Source organism: Mastigoproctus giganteus, chromosome 4, assembly GCF_048544385.1.
Source record: "Mastigoproctus giganteus isolate SK-2022 chromosome 4, ASM4854438v1, whole genome shotgun sequence".
In the NCBI taxonomy this organism is placed as follows: Eukaryota; Metazoa; Arthropoda; class Arachnida; order Uropygi; family Thelyphonidae; genus Mastigoproctus; species Mastigoproctus giganteus.
This window is the reverse complement of record NC_143578.1, coordinates 92,986,508-93,012,779: the sequence shown is the minus strand read 5'-3', so window position 1 is coordinate 93,012,779 and position 26,272 is coordinate 92,986,508. Positions and strand designations below refer to the sequence as shown.

Below are 26,272 nucleotides of genomic sequence, written 5' to 3'. Positions count from 1 at the left end.
TCTGCAATTCTTCAAAAATTAACCTAGCCTTCTCACAGATCATTGCCTGAGTCACTGGATCTCCTTTCATCTGTCTTTCTCTAATCCAGGTAAGAAGCAGCTTTTCCATTTCTTCATTGATTAAAGATCTGTTTCTGTCAGAAATTTTCATTGCTCCAGCGAACACCCTAGCACCTATAATCTTGTCTCTTTGTTGCCAAAAAGTTGCCAGGGTTGACCTAGGGACGCCATACTCTTGAGCTACATCTGTAATTGTTCTACCTTTCTGCACTTTTTCTATAATTTCTTTCTTGTTTTCTATGCGCAACCAAGTGTGTTTCTTTCCTGAATTATTCCGCTGTTCACTTCTATTTGGACCCATTATCAAATTTCACTCAAAAAATAAATAACTGCCAAAGCACAAAATTTTTTACTTTATGAGACATGCAGAATTATAAATTAGCACAAACAACTAGAGCAAACGTGAACTCAGACTACGATTATTAAAGAGATAATGTTGTCTCATAACTGAGGAAGAACTGACGGCATACCTGTAGCTATCTTTGAGGGCGGCTAACGTAGCTGAACGATTGAAGGATCTATTCCCGCTTTATCTATCATTGGTGTGAAATGTTACTCTCGCTCTTTAATACCATTGGTTAAAATGTATGAAGCAGCCATCACTATTTTGTGCTATTTAGTAACGTTAAACGCAGTTACGTAGTCCAGCAAAGAATTCTATCGTGCAATATCATGTAGCGGTTTCGCTGGCCCGCGAAATCCGACTGTCGAATAGTGGTACGTCGAATTGCGAGGCACCACCTGTATACAGGAATTTTGCGAGTAGGGATAAGGAGGTGATTATCCCCTTGTATAAGGCAATGGTCAGGCCACATCTTGAGTACTGTGTACAGATCTGGAAGCCTCATTTTAGGAAGGATGTAGAGTTGCTAGAACAAGTACAGAGAAGGACTACAAGACTGGTGAAGGAAACAACGAGGTGCTCTTATGAAGAAAGGCTTAAGTTCTGAAAATTTTAACCTCTGGAGACTAGGCACCTGTGAGGCAATCTGATTGAGGAATATAAGGCTTTGAATGGATTGAGCAGGCTCAATGCTGATGGGATTCATTCTCTTGCTCAGATTACAAACCTGAGGGAGCATAGGTTCAAACTGAGGAAAGACTGTTGCAGAATACATGCGCGGAAGTTTGCCTTTAGACAGCAGGTAGTTGATTGCTGGAACAAACTACCATCTGTTGTTGTGGAAGTTGATAGCTTAAATAAATTCAAGGTAGAACTAGACAAACATTTGGAATGAATGGTTCAGTGAAATGGGAAGGGTATTTTTTTTTTTTTTTTTTTTTTTTGGCAGATGCTGTACAAACTTGCTTTCTTGTATCATGTGCTTCTACTAATGCTAATGTTATGGGGGCACTGCCCCAGATGTAAGAACAATATTCTGTGGAAGAGGAAAGGCAAATATGAGAATTATACACGGTGAATGGCTGTTTAGAAGAAAATGATGAGAGCAAAAGAGAAAACCCTAGTTTTTTTATTGCAGAGGAAGCAACATTTGTGATGTTCTTATGCCAAGAGAGATTAGAAGTCAAGGTAACCATTAATAGGGATATGTGATCTTGTCTAGAAATGAGTGTCAAGTCAGATATATCATGATATAATGAAAATTTTAATAGGACAATAGAAATTGTCTTATTTTTTACATTAATTATAAAAAATCTTAAACTAAACAAAATTATTTAATTAATCATTTACTTTAATTATGAAAATCTTAAAACTAAACAGATAATATAAAAATATACATTTATATTTTTTGAAATATTCGGATAACAATTTGTCTAGATGATTTTATTTTTTGTTGAATTATTTCCTTTTCTAAAACACTTTAAAAATCATTTAATAGTTGTAACATTTTATTATTACCTATATTGCAAGATAAATTTAAGTCCTAAAACAGTATTTAAACTTTTTCATCTGGAATTTTAATTTCCTCAACATCTGATTCATTGTTCCTATTCATATAAACTGTTGTTGTCAATGTTCCTAGAAGAATCATACTGTTTTTCCCAGTTTTCGCTGGGAAAAACAGTATGATTCTTCTAGGAACATTGACTGAATTTTCACATATGACTGAATCTCTTTGAAATTGCATATCGATGTTTACATATATCTGCTGTCCAAGTTGAACAGTCAGATATGAAGTTCTCTGAGCAGGTCATGGAGTTTTGTCAATGATACATAGGAATTTTGGTAGCAGAGACAAGGAGGTGATTATCCCTTTGTATAAGGCAATGGTCAGGCGCACCTTGAGTACTGCACACAGGTCTGGAGGCCTCATTTTAGGAAGGATGTAAAGTTGCTAGAACAAGTACATAGAAGGGCAACAAAATTGGTGAGAGGAACAAAGGGGTGCATTTATGAAGAAAGGCTTAAGTTCTGCAAGTTGCAGCATCTGGAGACTGGGCACCTCCGAGGTGATCTGATTGAGGTGTATACTTCCGCTTGCTCAGACTAAGAATATGAGGGGGCATAGATTCAAATTGAGGAAAGACAGTTGTAGAATAGATGTGCGGAAGTTTTTCTTTAGCCAGCGGGTAGTTGATTGGTGGAATAGATTTCCATCCGTTGTGGAAGTTGATAGCTTAAATAAATTTAAGGCTAAACTAGACAAACATTTGGAGTGACCGGATGGGCAAAATGGGAAGGGTTTTTTTTTTTTTTTTTTGGCTGATGCTGTATAAGCTTGCTTATAATACTAATTTCTTTTTGTTCTTCTATAAAATTGGTTCTAACACTAATCTCCATGTCAGTATCACAATTAATTCCACATTTATATAGTTTTGTATAGTATTTTCATTAACACTATTCTAAGCCAATTTTATGTATTCAACAATGTCTGCTAGTGAAATTTTTTAAATTAATTCTTCAACATTTCATGATGTGTCCATATTTGCTACTAATGTAGTTAAAATATGTCAGCAGCAGAACATTTGAAATGACTGAATGATATCTTGGTTCAGTGATTGACAAACACTTGATGTATTAGCAGGAAGAAATAATAACTTGACATTACTTAAATTCAAATTTTTGGGAGGACAGAATAATATCTAATAATAGTAAGATCTCTTTTTTTTTCTGTCAAAATTAAGACCATTCAGAAAAATAGCACTTGTCATCCTTGTTTTTTTTATTGGCACACCAATCATCATTCACAGATGCCATATTCATTAGCATTAGCATTAGCATTAGCATTAGTAGAGGCATTTGATGCAAGAAAGCAAGCTTATGCAGCATCAGCCAAAAAAAAAAAAAAAAAAAAAAAAAAAAGTAACATAAATAAATAAAAATAACCACTTCCACTTCACCCCTCTGTTCGTTCGAAATACCTGTCCAGCTGAGCCTTAAACTTATTTAGGCTATCAACTTCCACGACAAGGGATGGAAGTCTGTTCCACCCACCAACCACCCGCTGGCTAAAGGCAAATTTCCGCACATCTATCCTACATCTGTCTTTCCTCAATTTGAATTTATGCCCTCTCAGGTGATTTTTCTGAGCTAGAGGAAGAATCCCATCAGCATTGAGCATGCTCAAACCATTCAAGGCTTTGTACACCTCTATCAGATCACCCCGCTGGTGCCTAGTTTCCAGACACTGTAATTTGCAAAACTTAAGCCTTTCTTCGTAAGAGAACCCCTTTGTCCCATTCACCAATCTAGTTGCCCTTCTCTGTACTCGTTCCAGCAGCTCTACATCCTTCCTGAAATGAGGCCTCCAGGCCTGTATACAGTACTCTAGGTGTGGCCTGACCATTGCCTTATACAAGGGAATAATCACCTCCTTATCCCTGCTAGAAAAATTTCTATATATCATTGACAATACACCATGAGCTACTCTTGCAGCTCGTCTGCACTGCTCAGAGAACTTCATATCTGCCTGCACCACCACCCCCAGGTCCCTTTCATTCTCTACCACTGTCAGTGTAGTACCACAGAGTTGATACGTTGCTCTGGGGTTGCTGTTTCCCATATGTAGTACTTTACATTTGTCAATGTTAAACTTCATTTGCCACCTCGAAGCCCATCTGCTCAACCTTTCCAAATCCTGTTGCAGCAGCATAGTGTCAGTAGTGTCCTTGACAACCCTGCCAACCTTTGTATCGTCTGCAAACTTGGACATTAAGCCTGATATACCATCATCAATATCATTTATAAATACAGAAAACAATAAAGGCCCCAATACTGAACCCTGAGGGACTCCACTAATAACATTAGTCCACGATGAGCAGTGTCCATTGATTACCACTCTCTGTCTTCTCCCCCTCAACCACCCCTTTATCCATAGCAGCAACTTGCCTCCAATGCCACACTGCTCCAATTTGTGCAGCAGTCTTCCATGTGCAACAGTATCAAAAGCCTTTCTAAGATCCAAGTATATAATATCAAAGTTATTCCCTGCATCCAGTTCTTTTGTGACTGCATCATAGTATCCAATCAAATTGGTCAGGCAAGACTTCCCCTTAACAAAACCATGCTGTGTCCTAGCTATAACTGAAGTCTTGTCTAGATGATCCTGCAGTGCTTCTTTCACCAGTGCCTCCATTAATTTTCCGGGAACAGAAGTTAAACTCACAGGTCTATAATTACTTGTGTCAGCCTTTGATCCCCCTTTGTGAATTGGGGTCACATTTGCACATCTCCAGTCAATGGGTACCTCCCCTGAGTCCAAGGAAGCTCTCATAATTATGGCTAAGGGTTTGCTTACCTCCTTTGCTGCCTCCTTTAATATAACTGGATAGATCCCATCCACCCCAGGTGCCTTTCTTGTGTTTATCTTCAACAATTTCTCCTCCACTTTGCTCTCAGTTATTACAAGATTCTCTAGCTTACTGCTAGAGTTGAATACACCTCTGGCATTCCCCTCGCTGAATAACTCCTCATGTGTGAATGTCGATGCAAAATATTCATTTAGTTTGTTAGCTACCCGAGCAGGGTCATCAACAGTTGACCCATCGATCTCAAGTGGACCAATCTGATTCATCCCCTTCCTTCTAGAGTTTACATAAGTAAAGAACTCTTTGCTGTTTTTCTTCGCATCCCTTGCCAAGGATCTCTCGTAATCTGCCTTCGCCTGCCTAACCTCCTTTGTAACTTGGTTACAGATCAACTTGTATCTATCATAGGCATCCGTGTCACGTGTTAATTTGTATGTATCCCATGCATTTTTCTTCTCTGCCATATGCCTCATTAGTTCATCTGACAACCATTTAGGCCTAAACCTTGAACAATATTTCTTAGTTGGTATGTAAAGCCTAGTAGCTTCCACGATAAGTTCTTTGAATGCTTCCCATTTTGAATTTGCTGTTGGCAATATCATCAGTTGATCCCACTGTATAGAATTTAAATACTGTCTCAGTCCATTGTAGTCGCCTTTACGAAAGCAATACCCCTTCCCTTTACCCCTAATGGTAGTTACCTCTTTGAGTAACTCCCACTTCAGCACACTGTGATCACTGCCACCAAGTGGTTCATTTATCTGCAGATTCTGAATGCATGAAGAATCACTACTGATAATCAAATCAAGAGTATTACTCCCTCTAGTTGCCTCCCGAACATGCTGATGTAGAAAACAATCATCCAATAAATCCACAAAAGCCTTGCTACTGTGTGAGTGACCAGCCCCCAAATTCCAGTCAATATCTGGGAAATTAAAATCCCCCATTATAAGACTCTCTGATTTACTGGCCCACTCTATTTCTCCGAACAGTTTCTTATTATACTCATCAGAGTCATTAGGCCTATAGCACACTCCTACTCTCAATTTTGATCTCCCAATGCTTATGTCACACCAAACTGACTCGACACTGCACTGTCCAGCGATGTCGACTGGCTTCACTTCCTTGGATTTTATGTGTTTCTTAATTAATAGCATAACCCCTCCTCCCTTCCTATCCTGTCTATCCTTTCTGTACACATTGTACTCCCCAAATTCCAGTTCTGCATTTCTTATATCTGTGTGACACCACGTCTCTGAAATCCCCACAATATCTGCCTTTGATGTTTTGAGCAATACCTCAAATTCATCAAATTTATTTACTAAACTCCTAGCATTGGTGTACACACAAGTATACATGCACCTGTTCTTTTTCTTAGCTACCCTAACACAACCCATGTGTTTACTTGTACCCCAATGATTCCCAGCAGTCTCTGAAATATCCTGCATCTTATTTTCCAGGCTGCGGCTCATTCCAATAGAAGCAGTGCAAGAATCACTTTCACCTCTGCCAGTGGCTACTGTTAATCTATTAGTCCTTGTATCCCCCCAATCTAGCAGTTTTCCGACCCACCTAACATTGCCTCGATAGCATCAGCAAACATTCTTGCACCCTTTCTATTTAAGTGTATCCCATCCCTGTAGAAGCAGTCTCTCCTGTTAACAAGTACAGACCAGGCTGAAAAAAATTCTACCCCTTGAGCCCTGCACAATCTTTCCAGGGCCGAATTGATTGACAGGGCTCTCATCATATACTCCCTCCTATCGTGTCTGGGCAGAATTGCAGACACTTTCAATTTCAACCCTAATTCACGGCTTTTTTTCATCAGTGACCTGTACTTGTCAAGTAATTCCGCCGGTCTCCTACTCTTAATGTCATTAGTGCCAACGTGTACAACTATATCACCTTTTGTGCCCTTAAATGTTTTTAAACATCTTGGTCTCAGCACAGTATTAATTATCAATGGTTGTTCTTTTTTGTCCCAAAGAATTTACACACAGTGAAATTGTCACTGTTTATTTTTCTGGTTTATAACCAAAAGAATTAGAACCTTTAAATGCTAACAATTTACTTGATAAAGCATAAGAGGCCAATTTCATTTACATTAAAGGTATCTTTGGGTTCATACTGCATAAAGACATCAAATGCATAATCCACTGTTCTACATCATTTTTATTCACAGATGGACTTTCACCACAGTCTTCAAAACAATGTTATTTCTATTACAAAATTTACTAAACCATCCATTGCTAGTAAAAAAAGTGTCTATTTTTTAAAGCTTTTGCAAAATTGAAAGCATTTTCTTGTAGTACTCTATCACTTGCTGGAATTCCTCTAGCATGAGCACTGTCAAACTAATTGAGTATTAACTCATTAATTTCTTGATATGTTTCTCATTGAATATTTTTATTTGCATTCTAAATCCACTTTTCTTTAATATTATTTTTCCTTGTAAAATTTTTGAATTTCAATTTTACCACAATTATGCTTTTCTACCAACCATATTTGTGATAAACTCTTTGCTGCATCTTTCTAAATTTAAAATTTTCATGTTGCTTTTTTCTGCCATTACATCTATATTCAAAGATGGATAAATCAGAAATAAATTAATGAAATTATCCATTTGGTAGCAATATTTATACAATTACTTAAAAAACTCCAGATTCATAGAAATCTGTGAAAAACATTGGCCAGCAAACAACAAGATTAATGGTCCTGGTCACGTAAGACAATGGTCATCTTAGAGAATTACAGATTACTAGATATCTATGAAATACAGCAGCTGTCAAACAATGGGATTAACAGTCGCGGTTGGGTAAGACAACCATTGTCTTACCCGAAATTAGAGATTCCTAGAAATCTATGGAATACATCGCTGCCAAACAACAGGATTAACGGTTAATCCTGCTGTTTGGCAGCGATATACAGGACACTTATTTAAAACCATTCTAAGAAATATTGGTCTTTTGCAAAGGTGGTATCACTGAGGGGGGGGGGCAGTTCCTTATAAAGGTCTCACTGTACTTACGATTTCAGAAAAGATTTTGATACTGTTGCAAATAAAAGTGCTATACAAACTGGGGCAGTGTGGCATTCAGGCCAAGTTGATGCCGTGGATGAATGTATGGTTGAGTAGTAAAAAACAGAGTGATTATTAATGGGCACTGCTCTTCTTGGACTAATATTATTAGTGAAATACCCCAGGGTTCAGTGCTGGGTCCACTGTTGTTTTCTATATTTATTAATGGTATTGATGACTGATATACCAATACTACATTTCTGACTAGAATCCTGTCAGTTGTAGTACAAAATGTTCGGCCTAACAACACATCCAATGAAAAAACTGTGCGAGATATATGCTCATTCAAATATCAGGCTTAAAGTCTAAGTTTGCAGATCACATGGAAGTTTGCAGGGTTGTTAATCACAGCACCAGGGAACAGTACTGCAACAAGATCTGGACAAATTAGGCAGATGAGCTAAGAAGTGGCAAATGGTGCAATTTTAATGTACCAGTTGTGTGGCACCATATTCACGGCAGTGGAGTATGAAAAGACATCGGGTAATTGTGCAGTGAGATTGGTATTTCGCTGAGCAGTGCAATCAGGCTGCCAAGACAAGAAATTTTGTCAATGATATACAGGAATTTTGGTAGCAAGCATAAAGAGGTGATTATCCCATTGCATAATACAATTGTTAGGCCACACCTTGAGAACTGCATACAGTTCTGAAATCCCCATTTTAGGAAGAATGTGAATCTGTTGGAATGGGTGCAGAGAAGGGCAACAAAAGAGGGGAGCAAAAGGCTGCTCTTACCAGGAAAGGCTTTAATTTTGCAAATTTCAGTGAACAGAGACCAGGTTAGACTCCCGACTCTAAGGGGTAGATCTGTGAGGAGATCTGATTGAGGTGTTTAAAGGCCTCGAATGGATGGAGTAAGCTCAATGCTCATGGAATCCCTCCTCTTTCTCAGACTACACACAAGGGGCATAAAAATTCAAATTGAGGAAGGATGGTTGCTAGTCAGATGTGCAGAAATTTGCCTTTAGCCAGAGTGGTTGACTGTTGGAATAAACTACCATCTGGTATTGTGGAGGTGGGTAGTTTGAATAAATGTAAGGAAGAACTAGATAGGCTGTTAGAGGCAATGGAGAAATGAAATTGGAAGTGTTGGGGGGGTTTGTTGCTGACACTATATAGGCTTGCTTTCTTGTATCATTTGCTACTACTACTAATACAAGCAACACCAAGCACACCCCAGTATATCTCTTCCTGATGAAACTTCTTGTTTTTTTTATGAGAAAAATATTTCCAAAGGAAAAACAAAAATGAATAAATTCATTTTCATTATTCCTTTGTCATTTTAATAGAATAAATACATAAATGGCAACAGACCCCTTAACAGCATAGCAGCAACCAGTTTTACTGATGTGGAATACAAATTTATTCTCCTTACACTATTTAATTTAAATAAAATAATGCACTGCCATAACAATAAATTACACTGACACTCTCAAAGACAACCAAGTTATCAGAAAATCTCCACATACCCCAATCATTTTTTGTTGCACATGAACAGTGGCAAGGTCTGATAGAAATAAGGTACTAGCAGTAAACATAAGTCAGAGTTAAATTCATTTTACAGAACTGGCAAAATTGTTTCTTTAGAATATTGACATATTCTGTTCAAATGCGACATTCAAATTCTTAAGATGCAGTATTCTACATGTGACTACAAAAAAATTCACTAATTTTTTGCTAAAAATCACATAAAAGAAAAAAACTATAAATAAATAACACTTGGCATTATGATGAGAACTAGTGGAGAAGCAGAACTTTTCATTTGCATGTTGCCTATAAAAAGTAAGCATGGTCTAGACCAGCATTTCCCAAACTTTTATAGCCAAGGAACACTTTTCATCTCACAATATTTATAGAACATTTATGCAAAGTTTCGTGTTCTGCGGTCTATCTAATTATTAGTCTATGTTGTTGTTATTTGGTTTTTAGGAGCATTAGCAACTAAGGCCATAATTGCTCCGGGATATGTGGTGTTCATTCCCTGACCTTTCCGCATCCTCCGTATTTGGTGGTGACGGGCTCGAACCCTGGTCTAATCAAGAAGCATATGCTACGCACTGCTGCTCCTTCCCACCTGGCTACGGAGGCGCCATTATTAGTCTATGCCAGTATATTAATAACAGAAAAAAAAAATAAAATGTTAAAAATTATAATGATACAAAAGTGGTGTACGCTACAAATATGTAAAATTTAAGATTGTCTTATTTTTCTAATTATTAATTACGATTTTTCATGGAACGTAGTTTGGGAAATGCTGGTCTAGACCAAAGGTCTATCTCCCAGTGTGAAAAAAATATATATAAAAAAAGTTGTTTTATGTAAAATAAGTTAAATATAAAATAACAGTGATATAAAACTTCATTTCATTTCTTCATAATGTAAAAACTGCACAACCAATATGAAAATTTTGAGTGGAGCAAAATGCATATAGCACAGCTTTCCAAAATGATTGTTGTGACATACCTCAAATGATGTCATCAATTTTTCCATCATACAGCAATGTTTTCACTCCAACTTCCTTTAATTGCACATGCTGATGTAACTGATTGATTAAAATACAACTACTGATTAATATATAAAAATATTGATACATTTATTTCTTCACATGCTTCTTACTTGGAGGTCAGTTAGCTCTGAAATCCCCCCCGCCGCCTTGAAAACTAATAATTAACCCAATCAATTTCAAAACAGTCTTGGTTAAGTGTGCATAGTAAATCTTCCCTCTCCTTACTCTTGTTTATATGTTTTTTGGTCTGAAACAAAAGAAATTGTGCATTACGATTACTACCAAGTTAAGGAACAAAACGGGCCAGTTGTCAACAACATTCTGAGTAGGCTGTTGAATTATTTTTGGCATGTGTGTAATCAAAAGAAGTTTGGGAAAAAGCACTGTTATACAATTCAAATTCCAATAGGCAGGTTGTTTTTTTTTTTTTTTTTGTTTTGGTTTTTAGGAGCATTAGCAACTAAGGCCATATTGCTCCAGGATATGCGGTGGTCATTCCCTGACCTTTCTGCATCCTCCATATTTGGTGGTGACGGGCTCGAACCCCGGTCTAATCAAGAAGCGTGCTCTACGCACTGCTGCTCCTTCCCACCTGGCTACGGAGGCGCCGTAGGCAGGTTGTCCCATGAGTGCTAGGGGTATATACTGCACCTAGGTGGCAATGTTCAAGGAGCACGGCTGAAAACCAGAAACTTACTTACACACACGAAGAAAAATTTTAAATGTCATATTTTTCTGAATATGAATATTGTTACTGAACTTTTGTTGATGCTTGTCTACTCTAAAATTTACTATATAAATTAACCCTTCAATACTCATGCAAGGTCCAGGTGGACTCCAGCTTTTTTTTACCTGGCTGTACTTTCTTGGTGAAAAAATTTCCAGAAACACTGTTCACTGTACCCTTCTAGGAAACTGTGCAGGGCTCATTTGTTTATTCTATTTATGAATGGAATTGAGAGAGGAGCTAATCTGCTTAGGAAGATGGTGCAGCTCGTTCTTGCCCCGGGTCTATATAAGACAAGCTAAGTTATGAAACTTCCACCTGAGTAGAATGTGCAGCAGCCCGTGGCGATGACCAGCCATTCAGTTGCTACTTCATTGTGGTTTTGCTCATTGAATTGAAGTGACATGCCACTAAGATTTTCCACTGTGCATACATTGGTTATTTGATAATGAATATTGAAGCTGAATATATAATTTATATATATATATAAAAACATACTTTTATAAATATATTATATGTATAAGCATAATACATTTATATGTATAACCTTCATTGTTTCTTTTCTAATTAATTTTTAATTTATACTATTTATCAGTTGTGATTATGTAAATATTTTATAGTCAATAATTATAATTGTATTACTTTATTTATTAATTATCATTATATGAATAAAAGTATAACACAATATATAAATAATTTTGAGGGGGTGCCAAATTGCAATTGACATCCTGGGTACCACATTCCCTAGGAACACCCCGGCAAATTCCACTTTTATTTCTAGAAATTGAGTCAGTTTCAGCATAATGGGAGCAGGATTTATAAGCTGGTGGTGAAAGACTTGTGGAATTTGCAGAATCTCGAGGATTGTCAGTATTAAACACTTTTTTCAAGAAAAGGGTGAAAGAGCCCAGACATGGAAGAGCCCAAATAGTTTAACAACTAATGAAACTGACTTCATCCTCACTAACAGAAGATATATTGTGAATGATGTTGGTGTCCTGAACAATGTATATGTTGGAAATGATCACAGAATGGTAAGATGCACACTTGATATAGACGTAAGAAAAGAAAGGAAAAAATTGACTCAAGTAAATAATACGAAGGTCTTTGAGATAACAGAAGAAGAGAAAAAGCAGTATGTACTGGAACTTAAGAACAAGTTTGAGTTTCTGCAGATGGCTCAGGACCAAGATATTGACGAGGAATATTACAACTTTCTGAAAGTGATAAAGCCCAAGAAACCTATAGGTAAAAAGAAATCCAAAGAAAAAAATAATTAGTCAAGGAACACTGGTCATGATGAACCGAAGACAACAAATGAAGATCAAGATAAACACTGACAAGGAGAAAATTGAGTATACTGAGTTATGCAAAGCCAGTAGAAAGAGACTCAGAGAGGACACAAGAAGATTTAACACAAGAAAAATAGAACAAGCATTAAGGGAAAACAAAGGATTTAAATCAGCAGCCATGAGCAGTAATAGAGAAAGACAAATGATACTGAAACTGAAGAACAGAGATGGTGTACTTATAAATAGCAGAGAAGGCATAATTCAAATAGCAGGAAGACTACTATAGAGAATTATACAAGGAGCTAGGGAATGATGCCAGCAGTGGGGAAGATGAATTGCAAATTAGTAATACATACAACATACCTGATATCCTTCCTGATGAGATAGGACGTGTTGAAGAAAATAAAGACTCAGAAAGCCCCGGGGGAAGATGAAGTTACTGCAGAACTGTTAAAATTGGAGGAAGAGACATGGCACAAAAACTGGCAAGACTCTTCACAAAATGCATTAGAAAAGATGTGATGCCTAAGGAGTGGAATAATGCAACCATAGTTTTGCTGCATAAGAAAGGAGATAAATCATAAATTGGAAATTATAGACCAATTAGCTTGTTATCCCACATCTGCAAGTTGTTCACAAGGGTCATTGCTAACAGATTTGAAAGAATACTTGATGGGAATCAACCAAAAGAGCAAGCTGGCTTTAGGACAGGATTCTCAACTATGGATCACCTTCACGTAATATCACAGTTAATGGAGAGGCATAGATACCCCACATATTATGATTTTGAAGAAAATATATGAGAATGCTACCTCCTTTATTAGACTAGACAAAGACAGTAATAAATTTAAAATTGAGAAAGGAGTTCAACAAGGAGACACAATATCTCCCAAGTCGTTTACTGCTGCCCTTGAGGAAGCTTTCAGAAGATTAGACTAGTCACAGAAAGGAGTCAATGTGAATGGAGAATACCTAACCATTTACGATTTGCAGATGACATTGTGGTCATAAGCCACAATCCCAAAGAATTAGAAGAAAATCTTAATCAATAGTAAGGATTTTGGACTAAAGATGAATATGGCTAAAACAAAAGTAATGATGAACAAGTATGTCATAGAAAAGGATATAATGATTGAAGGAGCAGTAATTGAAAAGGTGGAGTCATATACTTATTTGGGACAAGTCATCAGCTGTAATAATGATAAACGGCTGGAAGTCAAGAGAAGAATAAAGTTTGGATGGATAGCATTTAGGAAATATAGTCAAATACTGAAGAGCAATATCCCAATTTGTCTGAAATGTAAAATAATGAATCAATAGTACGTATACTACCCACCACGACTTATGGAAGTGAAACTTGGGCACTTACCAAAAAAACGGAAGAGAAGCTGAGAACGATACAGTGAAGAATGGAATGAATTATATTGGGAATCAGACTGTTAGATAAGAAGAGAAACACATGGATTAGGCAGCAAAGTCAAGTAAAGGACATTCTTATCAAAACTAAAGAACTAAAATGGTCTTGGGCAGGGCACGTAGCTCAAAGACATGATGATAGATGGACTAAGAGAATAAGGGCGGAAACACACTACTATCACTTCACGAGACTTCACTTGTATACATGTCTAACGTCAAATGGGCGGGAGCTATATTTATCAATTAGTTTATTGCTGGGAGAACACTGTTGTCATTGGCGATATTCACAAGATAACACGTCGGGCTTCAAGACTGAATGACATTGTCAGGAGCTGAGATTTTTCTGTTCCAACAGAAATTTCGTTAGGTGTGACAAGAGGAAAATGGAGGAAATGCTAATATAAAATTAAATTTGAAGTAAATAATCTGTTTTGAGTGCACAAGTAGGAATATCCGAAAACAAATAACAACAAGGGCATTGCTCCTGTGCCTATTCCGAAGCACCTCCACACTTCGACCAGCTACTCAGCATACTCACAGCAAATGTCCAGTCACAGGGATGCTCAAAAATGGCCAAAGGAGGAAAATAGACCAACAGAATTACAATTGACAAAGTTAGAGGATGAACAAGTGGATCATTTCAATTTGCACAACTCATAACAATTTCTTACAAGTTCAATTTTTAGGGTTGAGAAGTAGTTTTTTGTTGTAATTAAATTTCATTAAAAATTTTGTTTTGTATTTTGACAGAATAATTCCTTATTAAAAATTAAACTTGCAGTATTTTAACTTTCCTTTAACATACAACTAATTTTTCCTTAGTGCTGACTGAATTTTGAAGTTGCATATTTTGCCCTTGAATATCATCCTTAATTGGATTATATAGGAAATTAAATTCCTCTTTATTCATCCGTAAGTACATCTCAAAACGATTTTCATCTTCTAAGTCCTGCAGTAAATGATGGAATTCGCCTTTTTCTATTCTCTTCCAGTTTGTCATGATTCCATTGTGTTCTCTTTTGTTTTCTCGGCTATAAGAGAAGCTCATGCATTTTCTAAATCTTCTTCGAAATCTGAAGAAGAGGATGAACTGTGGCAATTCATTTTGCTTCAGCTTTCCTCAAAGAGAATGACAGATATACAACATTACAGATTGCCAGATGTACACCTTTTGGAATTATAATAATTTCCAAGATACCCCCTTTTTTAACGTTTGAAATGGAGAATTTGAAAAAAAGCAGAAATCATAAATCAACCTGTTGAGATGATTATTTAGGAAGAAAGAATTAACTAACGATAAAGTTGTTGTTTAAATGCGCCCTTAAAGACAAAAAAATTACATTCTATTCTATTTACAAAGAGGGTTGTACAATATTTATATTATGCTTACTTTGTAACCTTTTACATTCTACTTGACTTCTTTTTTATTTTGTTGTAATGGTTCAGGCAACAAACTTTTTTTGTATTTAAAATTACCAATATCAATATTGATTTGCTGTATGAAGAATATGTTCTGTTGAAATCATTCTGTAGAAATATTGAGACAAAGGACCAGAGATGTTTCGATAAAAATTTTAAATGCGTACAAAGTACGTAATACATAAAAAAATAATTTTGTTTTTGGTTTGCCTCACTCAAATGCAATGAGTGAGCGAGTATTTAGCTCAATGTTTAATGAATGGAAAAAGGACAGAAATAAATTACACCTAAAGAATGTTGAAGGAGAACTGTTGCCGAAAACCAATCACAATATGTCATTGCAAAGAATTTTACGCAAATGCACTAAAAAATGAGTGTTAAAGAAAATTCACTCAAATGAAAAGTATTGCAAGGTAAATATTTTCTTTTGATAAAATAAATCAGGTTTATTGAATGTGTATTGTAAACAATTATGTTAATATTTATAAAAAGTTTCCTTTAGTGCTTATAACTCTTGCAATAAAATTTTCAAAATTAAACGAATTAAAGAACGGGCTATAATTCGGTTAATTTTATATTCCACGAACTTGTAAAAATCAACAAAATATAGAAATAAAATGGTTGTTATTAAAATTGTTTGGTTTTCTTAAGATATAATGCAAGTACCTCTAAACGAGGAATGAATACCCCAAACATAAGCATTAGTACCTCGAGATCAAAATTTTAATCTGGCCACCCTACGTCACAGTGACGCTTCTTATGCGACCAAATTCGCAGTTTACACTAAACCGGGACATGACGAGAGTTCCGTGATGTGATAATAATGTGTTTCCACCTTAACAGAATGGTACCCACGAGGAGCTAGAAGAAAACCTGGAAAACCACGACGGAGATGGACAGATGAAATTCATGAGTTTGTGGGTAGTAAATGGATGGCCATTGCACAAAACAGAAGGAACTGGAAAGATGCTGGAGAGGCCTTCATCCTGTAGTGGATTGATAATGGCTGATGATGATGACTTAATGCCTTCCAGATTGAATTTAATCCAACCAGTGAGCTTCTTACATCAATTCTGTGAGGGCATTAGCCTATTTATTTGTAAATAAGTTAATGAAATAATAATAATAAAATTATTTTATGTAAACATAAAATTGTTTTAATTTTTTTATTACAAACTTGGCAAAATTCTTTTACATAATTTCTAGGTGGCCCACAATGCATTGCAAACATGACCTGTAGCAGGAAAAGGATAACCTCCCCTAGTTTAGACACCATCTATTTCAAATTTCATTTCTAGGTGATTCATAATTTTACACCTACTCATGTAGACAAGATGACCAAAGTAACATACTTTAATCATAACTACCCTGTATATAGAGAGGCAGTCAAAGTCTGATGCCATGTCTTCATCTTCATGAAGACAGACAGCATCCTTCCAAATATCTATAGAGGGTGTTCCAAGTCATAAACAGGTGTCTGATTTGAAAGATTACAGAGCTATGGCTTTTTAATTTAAAAAAATTACTATGGAATTTGAATGGCAAAAACAAAAATAAGAATAAGCATACATGTACCCAGTACGCATGAAAATTTTTACTAAGTGCATGTGCTTATTTTTACTTATTTCATGTTATGTATTTTTTTTTTTTTTTTTTTCATTCGAAACATCAGGCATTCTTTAAAATTCAATGAGTCACAACTCTGTAAATATTCAGAACTGGGCACGTTTATATGACTTTTTTCTCCTTATTTCGGTTTCTAGAGTATATCCAACAATTTTTTGCACATACTTTTTAAACAAGTGCATGAAAGGGGAACTAAAATATGTATCCCCCTCCAGACTGCCTCTGCCTTAGGGTGTTTATTCCCCCCTTCCTGCTGTTTAAAAATATAAAAACGAGTTCCCGATTTTAAAACAGCGGCAAGGCGGGTGGGGATAAACACCCTAACTAATACTAACCATTGCGGGTTAGGAATGACTATCATTGCCTTCTTCCTCTTGCCACTATTTTGAAAGTGAGACCGTGTTCAGGTTAGAATGCATTAAAGCAGAAAACGTATCATTGCTGGGAAAATCAAAATACTTCAGTCTACATAGCCGCATGCTACTAGTTATCCAAGTAATAATTAGAAGAACCTACCATTTCGTAATTCATTTATTACATTAATTGTTAAAGAGTATGTGTGTAAGGAAACAAAAATATATATAATGCGAGATATTTATCTGAAATGAAAGTCGCTGATTTCCGTTTTTTCTTTTTCAGTAAGCCACAAAATATTCAAATTTTAAAAATAATAATAATAAAAGAAAATCAAACAATCGAATGAACTCACTTGCATTGCTGTCACCCCTAGTTCATCATTGCTAACTTTCCGAAGGTGCGTACCAATCAATTTAGCTTCATTTCCTAAATATACACCATGGAAACTTTCTTCGTTGCTAATACCGACTTGCTCAAGCTGAGCTGATGTCATACTTCTTTCCAGTGGTTTATCGTGTCTCTCCTCAAATACTCTATTTACATTTTGAGTTCTATCATGACTAGTTCTTGAATCAAGATTATTTTCCAGCTCGAAACGATTTGGCCTGGATAATGACGAATTCTGCAACACTTCAGATCCCGAAACATCACATAAAACGAGTAAAACAAGAATGGTAGTCAAAATATTTGACTCACAGTAAATGCCACCCATTTTTTCAATGGCAACACTAAAGAATAAAACAACATGGATAGTATCGTTATCTCCCTGGATGACAAGTTAAAGCTATCCATCCACACGTAACATAAACTTCATCCAACTTGCCATAACCAAGAATACAAGTGAAAGCAAAAAATAAAGTAGCTCACAATTATCATCCGAAACGACGATATTGACGCAAATTAAAGTAATTCATATTTCACATATTTAAATACATTCAACCTGTAATAATAACACCGCCACATTTTAAACATACAGGAAAACAGAAAAAAGTTCCATAACAACCACAAAGCAAGTAACAAAACTCCACACGTCTAAAACAAAGTTAACAGAGCATGCTCCAAAAGTAGCTACTGTAATTGGAATATGCTCGACTGTACCCATCGCTAAGCGCCATTTTGACGCCCAAGAATTTAAAAATTGAATGATTATTTCTTGCGTTGCTTTCATAATACAGCATTCAAAATGTCCATTTGTAAAAGTGAAAGGAAAAGGGATATTTCATTTAACACTTTTCAAACAGTAATATATTTCCCAAAGAAATAATTTCTCCAGCATCAGATTCATCCTGGCTCTTCCCGCTTTCATCTTTTTTTTTTTTTTTTTTTGTTTTGAACATCAATAATATCCAATGCAGCAAAATCAATTGTACCGGCAGGGATGAACAACAGATTACTTAATTATCTTTTGGGGGAGAACTAGCCTGGGAGGATAGGTGACAATTGCTACGGGGGTTAATAGCCTTTGTAGGCTATTACCAAACATAACTGACTTGTAATTGAACCTGACGACTCCCAAAAAAAAGCAGCGAAAATGACCGAGAAAGAGAAGAATGATGATATCCAGCGCTCAGGAGGGTGTACCAAGCCCATACTCACCAGATGTGAGCCCCTGGGGTTATAGTAGCATCAGCGACTATGGCCGTATTGCTCCGTGTATACTGTCTGTAAATTGTGTTGGTTCTGTGGTTGGTTTTTTTGCATGTTGGAAGAAAAATCTAATTTTCAGGAAAAAAAAACCATGACTGACTTTGGGAGTCGTCGGGATCAATTACAATTACAATTGATCCCGACGACTCCCAAAGTCAGTCGTCCAACATGCAAAAAACCAACCACAGAACCAACACAATTTACAGACAGTATACACGGAGCAATATGGACATAGTCGCTGATGCTACTATAACCCCAGGGGCTCAGATCTGGTGAGTATGGGCTTGGCACACCCTCCTGAGCGCTGGATATAATCATTCTTCTCTCTCTCTCTCTCTCTCTCTCTCTCTCTCTCTCTCTCTCTCTCTCTCTCTCTCTCTCTCTCTCTCTCTCTCTCTCTCTCTCTCTCAGGATAACTCGGGGATTTTTTATTTGGTTGGTGCAACATAAGCCTCAGGTTTCCTCGCACCATATGGCTAATATTACTAATAACCCTACTACAACAACAACAGTCCGCCCCAGTTTACAGATTACTCGTATAATATAGAAAAAGTCAGATATACGCAAGAAATAAATTCGGCCATTGTTACCAATAATAAGAAAAGGATGGCCCGGTACGACCCATAGATTAATATTAATCTGTGGGTACAGCCAACACAGAGGTAAGAGGGGCTTACAGGATTTTTCAACGACAGAAAATAATAACCTCGGATATTAACTATTCAATAATTAAAGAAAAACAAAAAAATGTGATCTACAATGAAATTAACAGAAAACCATTCAATATAAATATATCTGCAAATTATTTCACATTGATATTAATTAACAAAAACCCTCATGGGTAACTTAGTTGATATTATCACCACCCTCCCGAAAAAGTGTGAAAGATTCAATCCTGTCATTGACGCGAGGAATTTTTATGGTCATTTTTCACAACAGAATGAATTAATTCGGGAAAGACTAGCGGTAGCATCATTTTTTTATCTTGGAAATTTGCGTATTTCATCCAGCAAATCAACCGCAGAACATACGCAATTTATAGAGAAACATACCAGGGCTAGATTTTAATGTTTGTAGGCTCTAGGCACTTTTCAGAATCAAAAGTGAGAAAAGAGAAGTAAAATATTTCTTATAATAAATTATATCGTATTAACACACTGACTGCGAATTACATCTTTTCATGTAATGCAAGCGTGAGCAGTTGATCAGCGCAGTAGCACATGCGCAGCAGATGATCAGCGCAGTAGCGATTCTTGCACTGCTTCTATTAGAATGAGCAGAAGCCTGGAAAACAAGATGCATGGTATTTCAGAGACTGCTGGGAGCCATTGCGGTACAAGTAAACACATGGGTTGTGTTAGGGTAGCTAAGAATAGAAACAGGTGCAGGTATACTTGCGTGTACACCAATGCTAGCAGTTTAGTAAATAAATTTGATGAATTTGAGGTATTGCTCAAAACATCAAAGGCAGATATTGCTGGGACATCAGAGACGTGGTGTCACACAGATATAAGGGATGCAGAACTGCAATTTGGGGAGTACAACGTCTACAGAAAGGATAGACAGGATAGGAAGGGGGGAGGGGTTATGCTATTAGTTAAGAAACACATAAAAACCAAGGAAGTGAAGCCAGTCGACATCGCCGTACAGTGCAGTGTTGAGTCAGTTTGGTGTGACATAAGCATTGGGAGATCAAAATTGAGAGTAGGAGTGTGCTATAGGCCTAATGACTCTGATGAGTATAATAAGGAACTGTACAGGGAAATAGAGTGGGCCAGTAAATCAGAGAGTCTTATAATGGGAGATTTTAATTTCCCAGATATTGACTGGAATTTGGGGGCTGGTTACTCACACACTATCAGGGTTTTTGTGGATTTATTGGATGATTGTTTTCTACATCAGCATGTTCGGGAGGCAACTAGAGGGAGTAATACTCTTGATTTGATTATCAGCAGTGATTCTTCATGCATTAAGAATCTGCAGATAAACGAACCACTAGGTGGCAGTGGTCACAGTGTGCTGAAGTGGGATTTACTCAAAGAGGTAACTACCATTAGGGGTAAAGGGAAGGGTTATTGCTTCCGTAAAGGCGACTACGATGGACTGAGACAGTATTTAAATTCTATACAGTGGGACCAACTGATGATGTTACCAACAGCAAATTCAAAATGGGAAGCATTCAAAGGACTTATCTTGGACGCTACTAGCCTTTACATACCAACTAAGAAATATTGTTCAAGGTTTAGGCCAAAATGGATGTCAGATGAACTAATGAGGCATATGGCAGAGAAGAAAAATGCATGGGATACTTACAAATTAACACATGACACAGAAGCCTATGATAGATACAAGTTGATATGCAACTAAGTTACAAAGGAGGTTAGGCAGGCAAAGGCAGATTACGAGAAATCCTTGGCAAGGGATCCAAAGAAAAACAGCAAAGAGTTCTTTACTTATGTTAACTCTAGAAGGAAGGGGATGAATCAGATTGGTCCACTTGATATTGATGGGTCAACTGTTGATGATTCTGCTCAGGTAGCTAACAAACTAAATGAATATTTTGCATCGACATTCACACATGAGGAGTTATTCAGCGAGGGGAATGCCAGAGGTGTATTCAACTCTAGCAGTAAGCTACAGAATCTTGAAATAACTGGGAGTAAAGTGGAGGAGAAACTGTTGAAGATAAACACAAGAAAGGCACCCGGGGTGGATGGGATCTATCCAGTTATATTAAAGGAGGCAGCAAAGGAAGTAAGCAAACCCTTAGCCATAATTATGAGAGCTTCCTTGGACTTAGGGGAGGTACCCATAGACTGTAAATGTGCAAATGTGACCCCAATTCACAAAGGAGGATCAAAGGCTGACACAAGTAATTATAGACCTGTGAGCTTAACTTCTGTTCCAGGAAAATTAATGGAGGCACCGGTTAAAGAAGCACTGCAGGATCATTTAGACAAGACTTCAGTTATAGTTCAGACACAGCATGGTTTTGTTAAGGGGAAGTCTTGCCTGACCAACTTGATTGGATATTATGATGCAGTCACAAAAGAACTGGATGCAGGGAATAACTTTGATATTATATACTTGGATCTTAGAAAGGCTTTTGATACTGTTGCACATGGAAGACTGCCACACAAATTGGAGCAGTGTGACATTGGAGGCAAATTGCTGCTATGGATAAAGGGATGGTTGAGGCGGAGAAGACAGAGAGTGGTAATCAATGGACACTGCTCATCGTGGACTAATGTTATTAGTGGAGTCCCTCAGGGCTCAGTGTTGGGTCCATTATTGTTTTCTGTATTTATAAATGATATTGATGATGGTATATCAAGCTTAATGTCCAAGTTTGCAGATGATACAAAGGTTGGCAGGGTTGTCAAGGACACTACTGACACTATGCTGCTGCAACAGGATCTGGAAAGGTTGAGCAGATGGGCTGAGAGGTGACAAATGAAGTTTAACATTGACAAATGTAAAGTACTACACATGGGAAACAGCAACCCCAGAGCAACGTATCAATTCTGTGGTACCACACTGACAGTGGTAGAGAATGAAAGGGACTTGGGGGTGGTTGTGCAGGCAGATATGAAGTTCTCTGAGCAGTGCAGACGGGCTGCAAGAGTAGCTCATGGAGTATTGTCAATGATATACAGGAATTTTTCCAGCAGGGATAAGGAGGTGATTATTCCATTGTATAAGGCAATGGTCAGGCCACACCTAGAGTACTGTATACAGGTCTGGAGGCCTCATTTCAAGAAGGATGTAGAGCTGCTGGAACGAGTACAGAGAAGGGCAACAAGATTAGTGAATGGAACAAAGGGGTGCTCTTACGAAGAAAGGCTTAAGTTTTGCAAATTACAGTGTCTGGAGACTAGGCACCAGCGAGGTGATCTGATAGAGGTGTATAAAGCCTTGAATGGTTTAAGCATGCTCAATGCTGATGGGATTCTTCCTCTAGCTCAGAAAAATCACCTGAGAGGGCATAAATTCAAATTGAGGAAAGACAGATGTAGGATAGACGTGCGGAAATTTGCCTTTAGCCAGCTGGTAGTTGGTTGGTGGAACAGACTTCCATCCCTTGTGGTGGAGGTTGATAGCCTAAATAAGTTTAAGGCTCAGCTGGACAGGTATTTGGAACGAACAGAGGGGTGAAGTGGAAGTGGGTTTTTTTTTTTTTTTTTTTTTTTGGCTGATGCTGCATAAACTTGCTTTCTTGCATCAAATGCCTCTACTAATGCTAATGCTAATGCACATATGAACATGTATAAACTTGTACGACTGTTATTTCATGCTTATCTTGTTAGCCTGACCTCTTTCACAGAAAGTTAAACGTGCATTCTCCTGTTCAAAACAGTTGTACCCACAATTATGTACATGTGAGTTATATGTAAAGAGAGCGGTAGTAGATAGTGGAATGAGTTTGTGGTGTGACATTTTAAGAAAATATTGTAAATTTTAAAAGAAGACTGGTGACCTGTATTTTCAGTTTTTCATATTCTGATCCTATTGTGTTAACTATGTTTGACTGATTTAAAATGTCTGATGGATATATGCGAAAACACGAATCTGGTTATGAAGAAATAGAAAAAGCTTTGAGTAAAATGAAAAATTCAGTGCCGAAATATATTGTATAATAAATGTTCGAAACCACTCCTGCAATAAGCCTACTCTTTCTCAATCTAAAGATTTCAGTGATGGCATTCATAGGCCTACCTCTAGACCTACCGACGAAGGAACAAATAAAGGTCAAGTTGATATAGAATTAGAATCAAACCAGATAGATTTCGTAGACAACTGATGTAACTGCAAATAAGGATGTATCAGAGCTTGTGAATGACTTAAGTGAAAGAAAAAAAAAAAAAAAAACTGTTACTATTTCATTAACAGATTTCAGTACTGAGCCAGCTAAATAGAAAATAAACGTTGATCTCATTCATCACGTTGCCCAAAATGTACCGTCTCAGAATTTAGAGTGCAATTTGAAATCAACGTCTAAAAAGTTTGGCGAAAAAGTAAGACATGCAAGAATTATCGTTTCTGGGCAGTATGTGTAAGATGTTCTGCCCAGACACGATAGAAAAGAGTACATGATGAGGGCTTTGTCAATCAATTCGGCCCTGGAAGGAATGTGCAAGGCTGAAGGGGTAGAATTTTTTTTCTGCATGGTCACTGCTTGTTAACAGGAGAGACTGTTTCTACAGGGATGGGATACACTTAAACAGAAAGAGAGCAAGAATATTTACTGATGCTATTCAGGCAGTGTTAGGTGGGTCGGAAAACTGTTAGCTGGGGGGGGGAGATTCACAGACGAAAAGGTTAAATGTAGCCGCAGGCAGAGGTGAAGGGGTGATTCTTGCACAACTTCTATTAGATTAAGTAGCGACCTGGAGCAAGGGTGGTGTGGGTTTCAGGGACTGATGGCAGTCATTGTGAAACAGGTGGATATGTGGGATGTGTCAGGGTAACTAGGAATAGGAATCGGTGCATGTATGCTTGCATGTATACCAATGCTAGACGTATAGTAAACAAATTTGATGAATTTGAAGTGTTGGTCACGACATCCAAATTGTTGGGATATCAGAGACGTGATGTCACACTGATATTAGGAATGCAGAATTGGAATTTAGGGAGCAATGTGTACAGAAATTATAGGAAGAGAGGAGGTGTCATGCTGTTAATTAAGAAAAACATAAAATCAAAAGAAGTGCAGCCAGTTGATATAGATGAACAGTGCACTGTTGAGTCAGTTTGGTGTTACATAAGCACTACAAAAGCAAAAATAAGAGTAGGAGTGTGTTATAGGCCTAATGATTCGAATGAGTACAATGAATAATTGTACAGAGAAATAGAGTGGGCTAGTAAATCAGAATGTCTTATAATGGGGGGGGGATTCTAACTTCCCAGATATTGACTGGAACTTGTGGGTTGGTCACTCACACACTAGTAAGAGTTTTGTGGATTTATTGGATGGTTCTTTTCTGCAGCAGCATGTTCGAGAGGCAACCAGAGAGGGTAATACCCTTGATCTGGTTATCAGCAGTGATCATTAGTGTATTGAGAATTAGCAGATGAAGGAACCACTAGGTGGAAGTGATCACAGTGTACTGATGTGGGATTTACTTAAAGATATAATTACCATCAGGGGTAAAAGAAAGAGTTTTTGCTTCCTTAGAGGTGAGTGGTCTCAGACAGTTTTTAAATTTGTGTACAGTGGGATCAACTGACGATGTTACCAACAGTAAATTGGTCTTGGCGCACAATAGCCTCAGTTGCTAATGTGCTAATAAAATCTAAACCAACCAACAGTAAATTCTAAGTGGGAAGCATTCAAGGCATTAATCGTGGAAGCTACTAAAGGTTTCATACCTATTAAGAAATATTGTTCAAGGTTTAGGCCTAAATGGTTAGCAAATGAACTAATGAGACTCGTGACAGAGAAGAAAAATGCATGGGATGCATATAAATTATCAAGCGACTCAGAAGCCTATGGCAGATATAAGCTACTCTGTAATCAGGTCACAAAGGAGGTTAGGCGGGCAAAGCCAGATTACGAGAAATCTTTGGCAAAGGATGCTAAGAAAAACAGAAAGGATATCTTTATTTATATAAACTCTAAAAGGAAGCGGATGAATCTGATTGGTCCACTTGACATCGATGGTTCTAGTGTTGATGATCCTGCTCAGATAGCAAACAAGGATGCTCAGATAGCAAACAAGGATGCTCAGATAAGAGCATCCTTGGACTCAGGGGAGGTTCCCACGGACTGGAGATATGCAAATGTATCCCCAGTTCACAAAGGGGGATCGAAGGGTGACATGAGTAATTACAGACCAGTTAGTTTAACTTCTGTTCCGGGTAAAATAATGGAGTCACTGGTTAAAGATGCATTGCAGGATCATTTAGACAAGACTGCAGCAATAATTCAGACACAGCGTTGGTTTGTTAAGGGAAAGTCTTGTCTGGCAAATTTGATAGGATATTATGATGTGGTTACAAAGGAACTGGATGCAAAAAATAATTTATATATGATATATTTGGATTTCAAGAAAGCTTTTGACACTGTTGCGCACGAAAGACTATTGTACAAATTGGAGCAGAATGGTATTAAGGGTAAGTTGCTACAATGGATAAAAGGATGGTTGGGTGGGAGAAGACAGAGGGTGATAATCAATGGGCGCTGCTCTTCGTGGACTAATGTTATTAGTGGAGTCCCACAGGGTTCGGTGTTGGGTCCACTGTTGTTTTGTATCAGGTTTGTATATCAGGTTTAGTGTCCAAGTTTCCAGATGATACAAGGATTGGCAGAGTTGTTAATTGCAGTAATGGCAGTGTGCTACTGCAACAGGATCTAGAAAATTTGGGCAGATGGGCTAAGAAGTGGCAACTGAAGTTTAACCTTGACAAATGCAAAGTACTGCATATGGGTAG

General features: G+C 37.3%; 1 protein-coding gene across 3 annotated transcripts in view; it reads right to left on the bottom strand.

Annotated features, from left to right (window-relative positions):
* LOC150086917 (VWFA and cache domain-containing protein 1) overlaps positions 1–18,094 on the bottom strand; it is a 464,860-nt gene extending 446,766 nt beyond the window's left edge. For all 3 annotated transcript variants that reach the window (XM_090372820.1, XM_090372822.1, XM_090372821.1), the window contains exon 1: positions 17,547–18,094. In XM_090372820.1, the coding sequence (XP_090228946.1) occupies positions 17,547–17,906 (360 nt within the window). In that variant the 5' untranslated portion in view covers positions 17,907–18,094. The remainder of the gene's footprint in view (positions 1–17,546) is intronic.
* Positions 18,095–26,272: the final 8,178 nt, after the last annotated feature.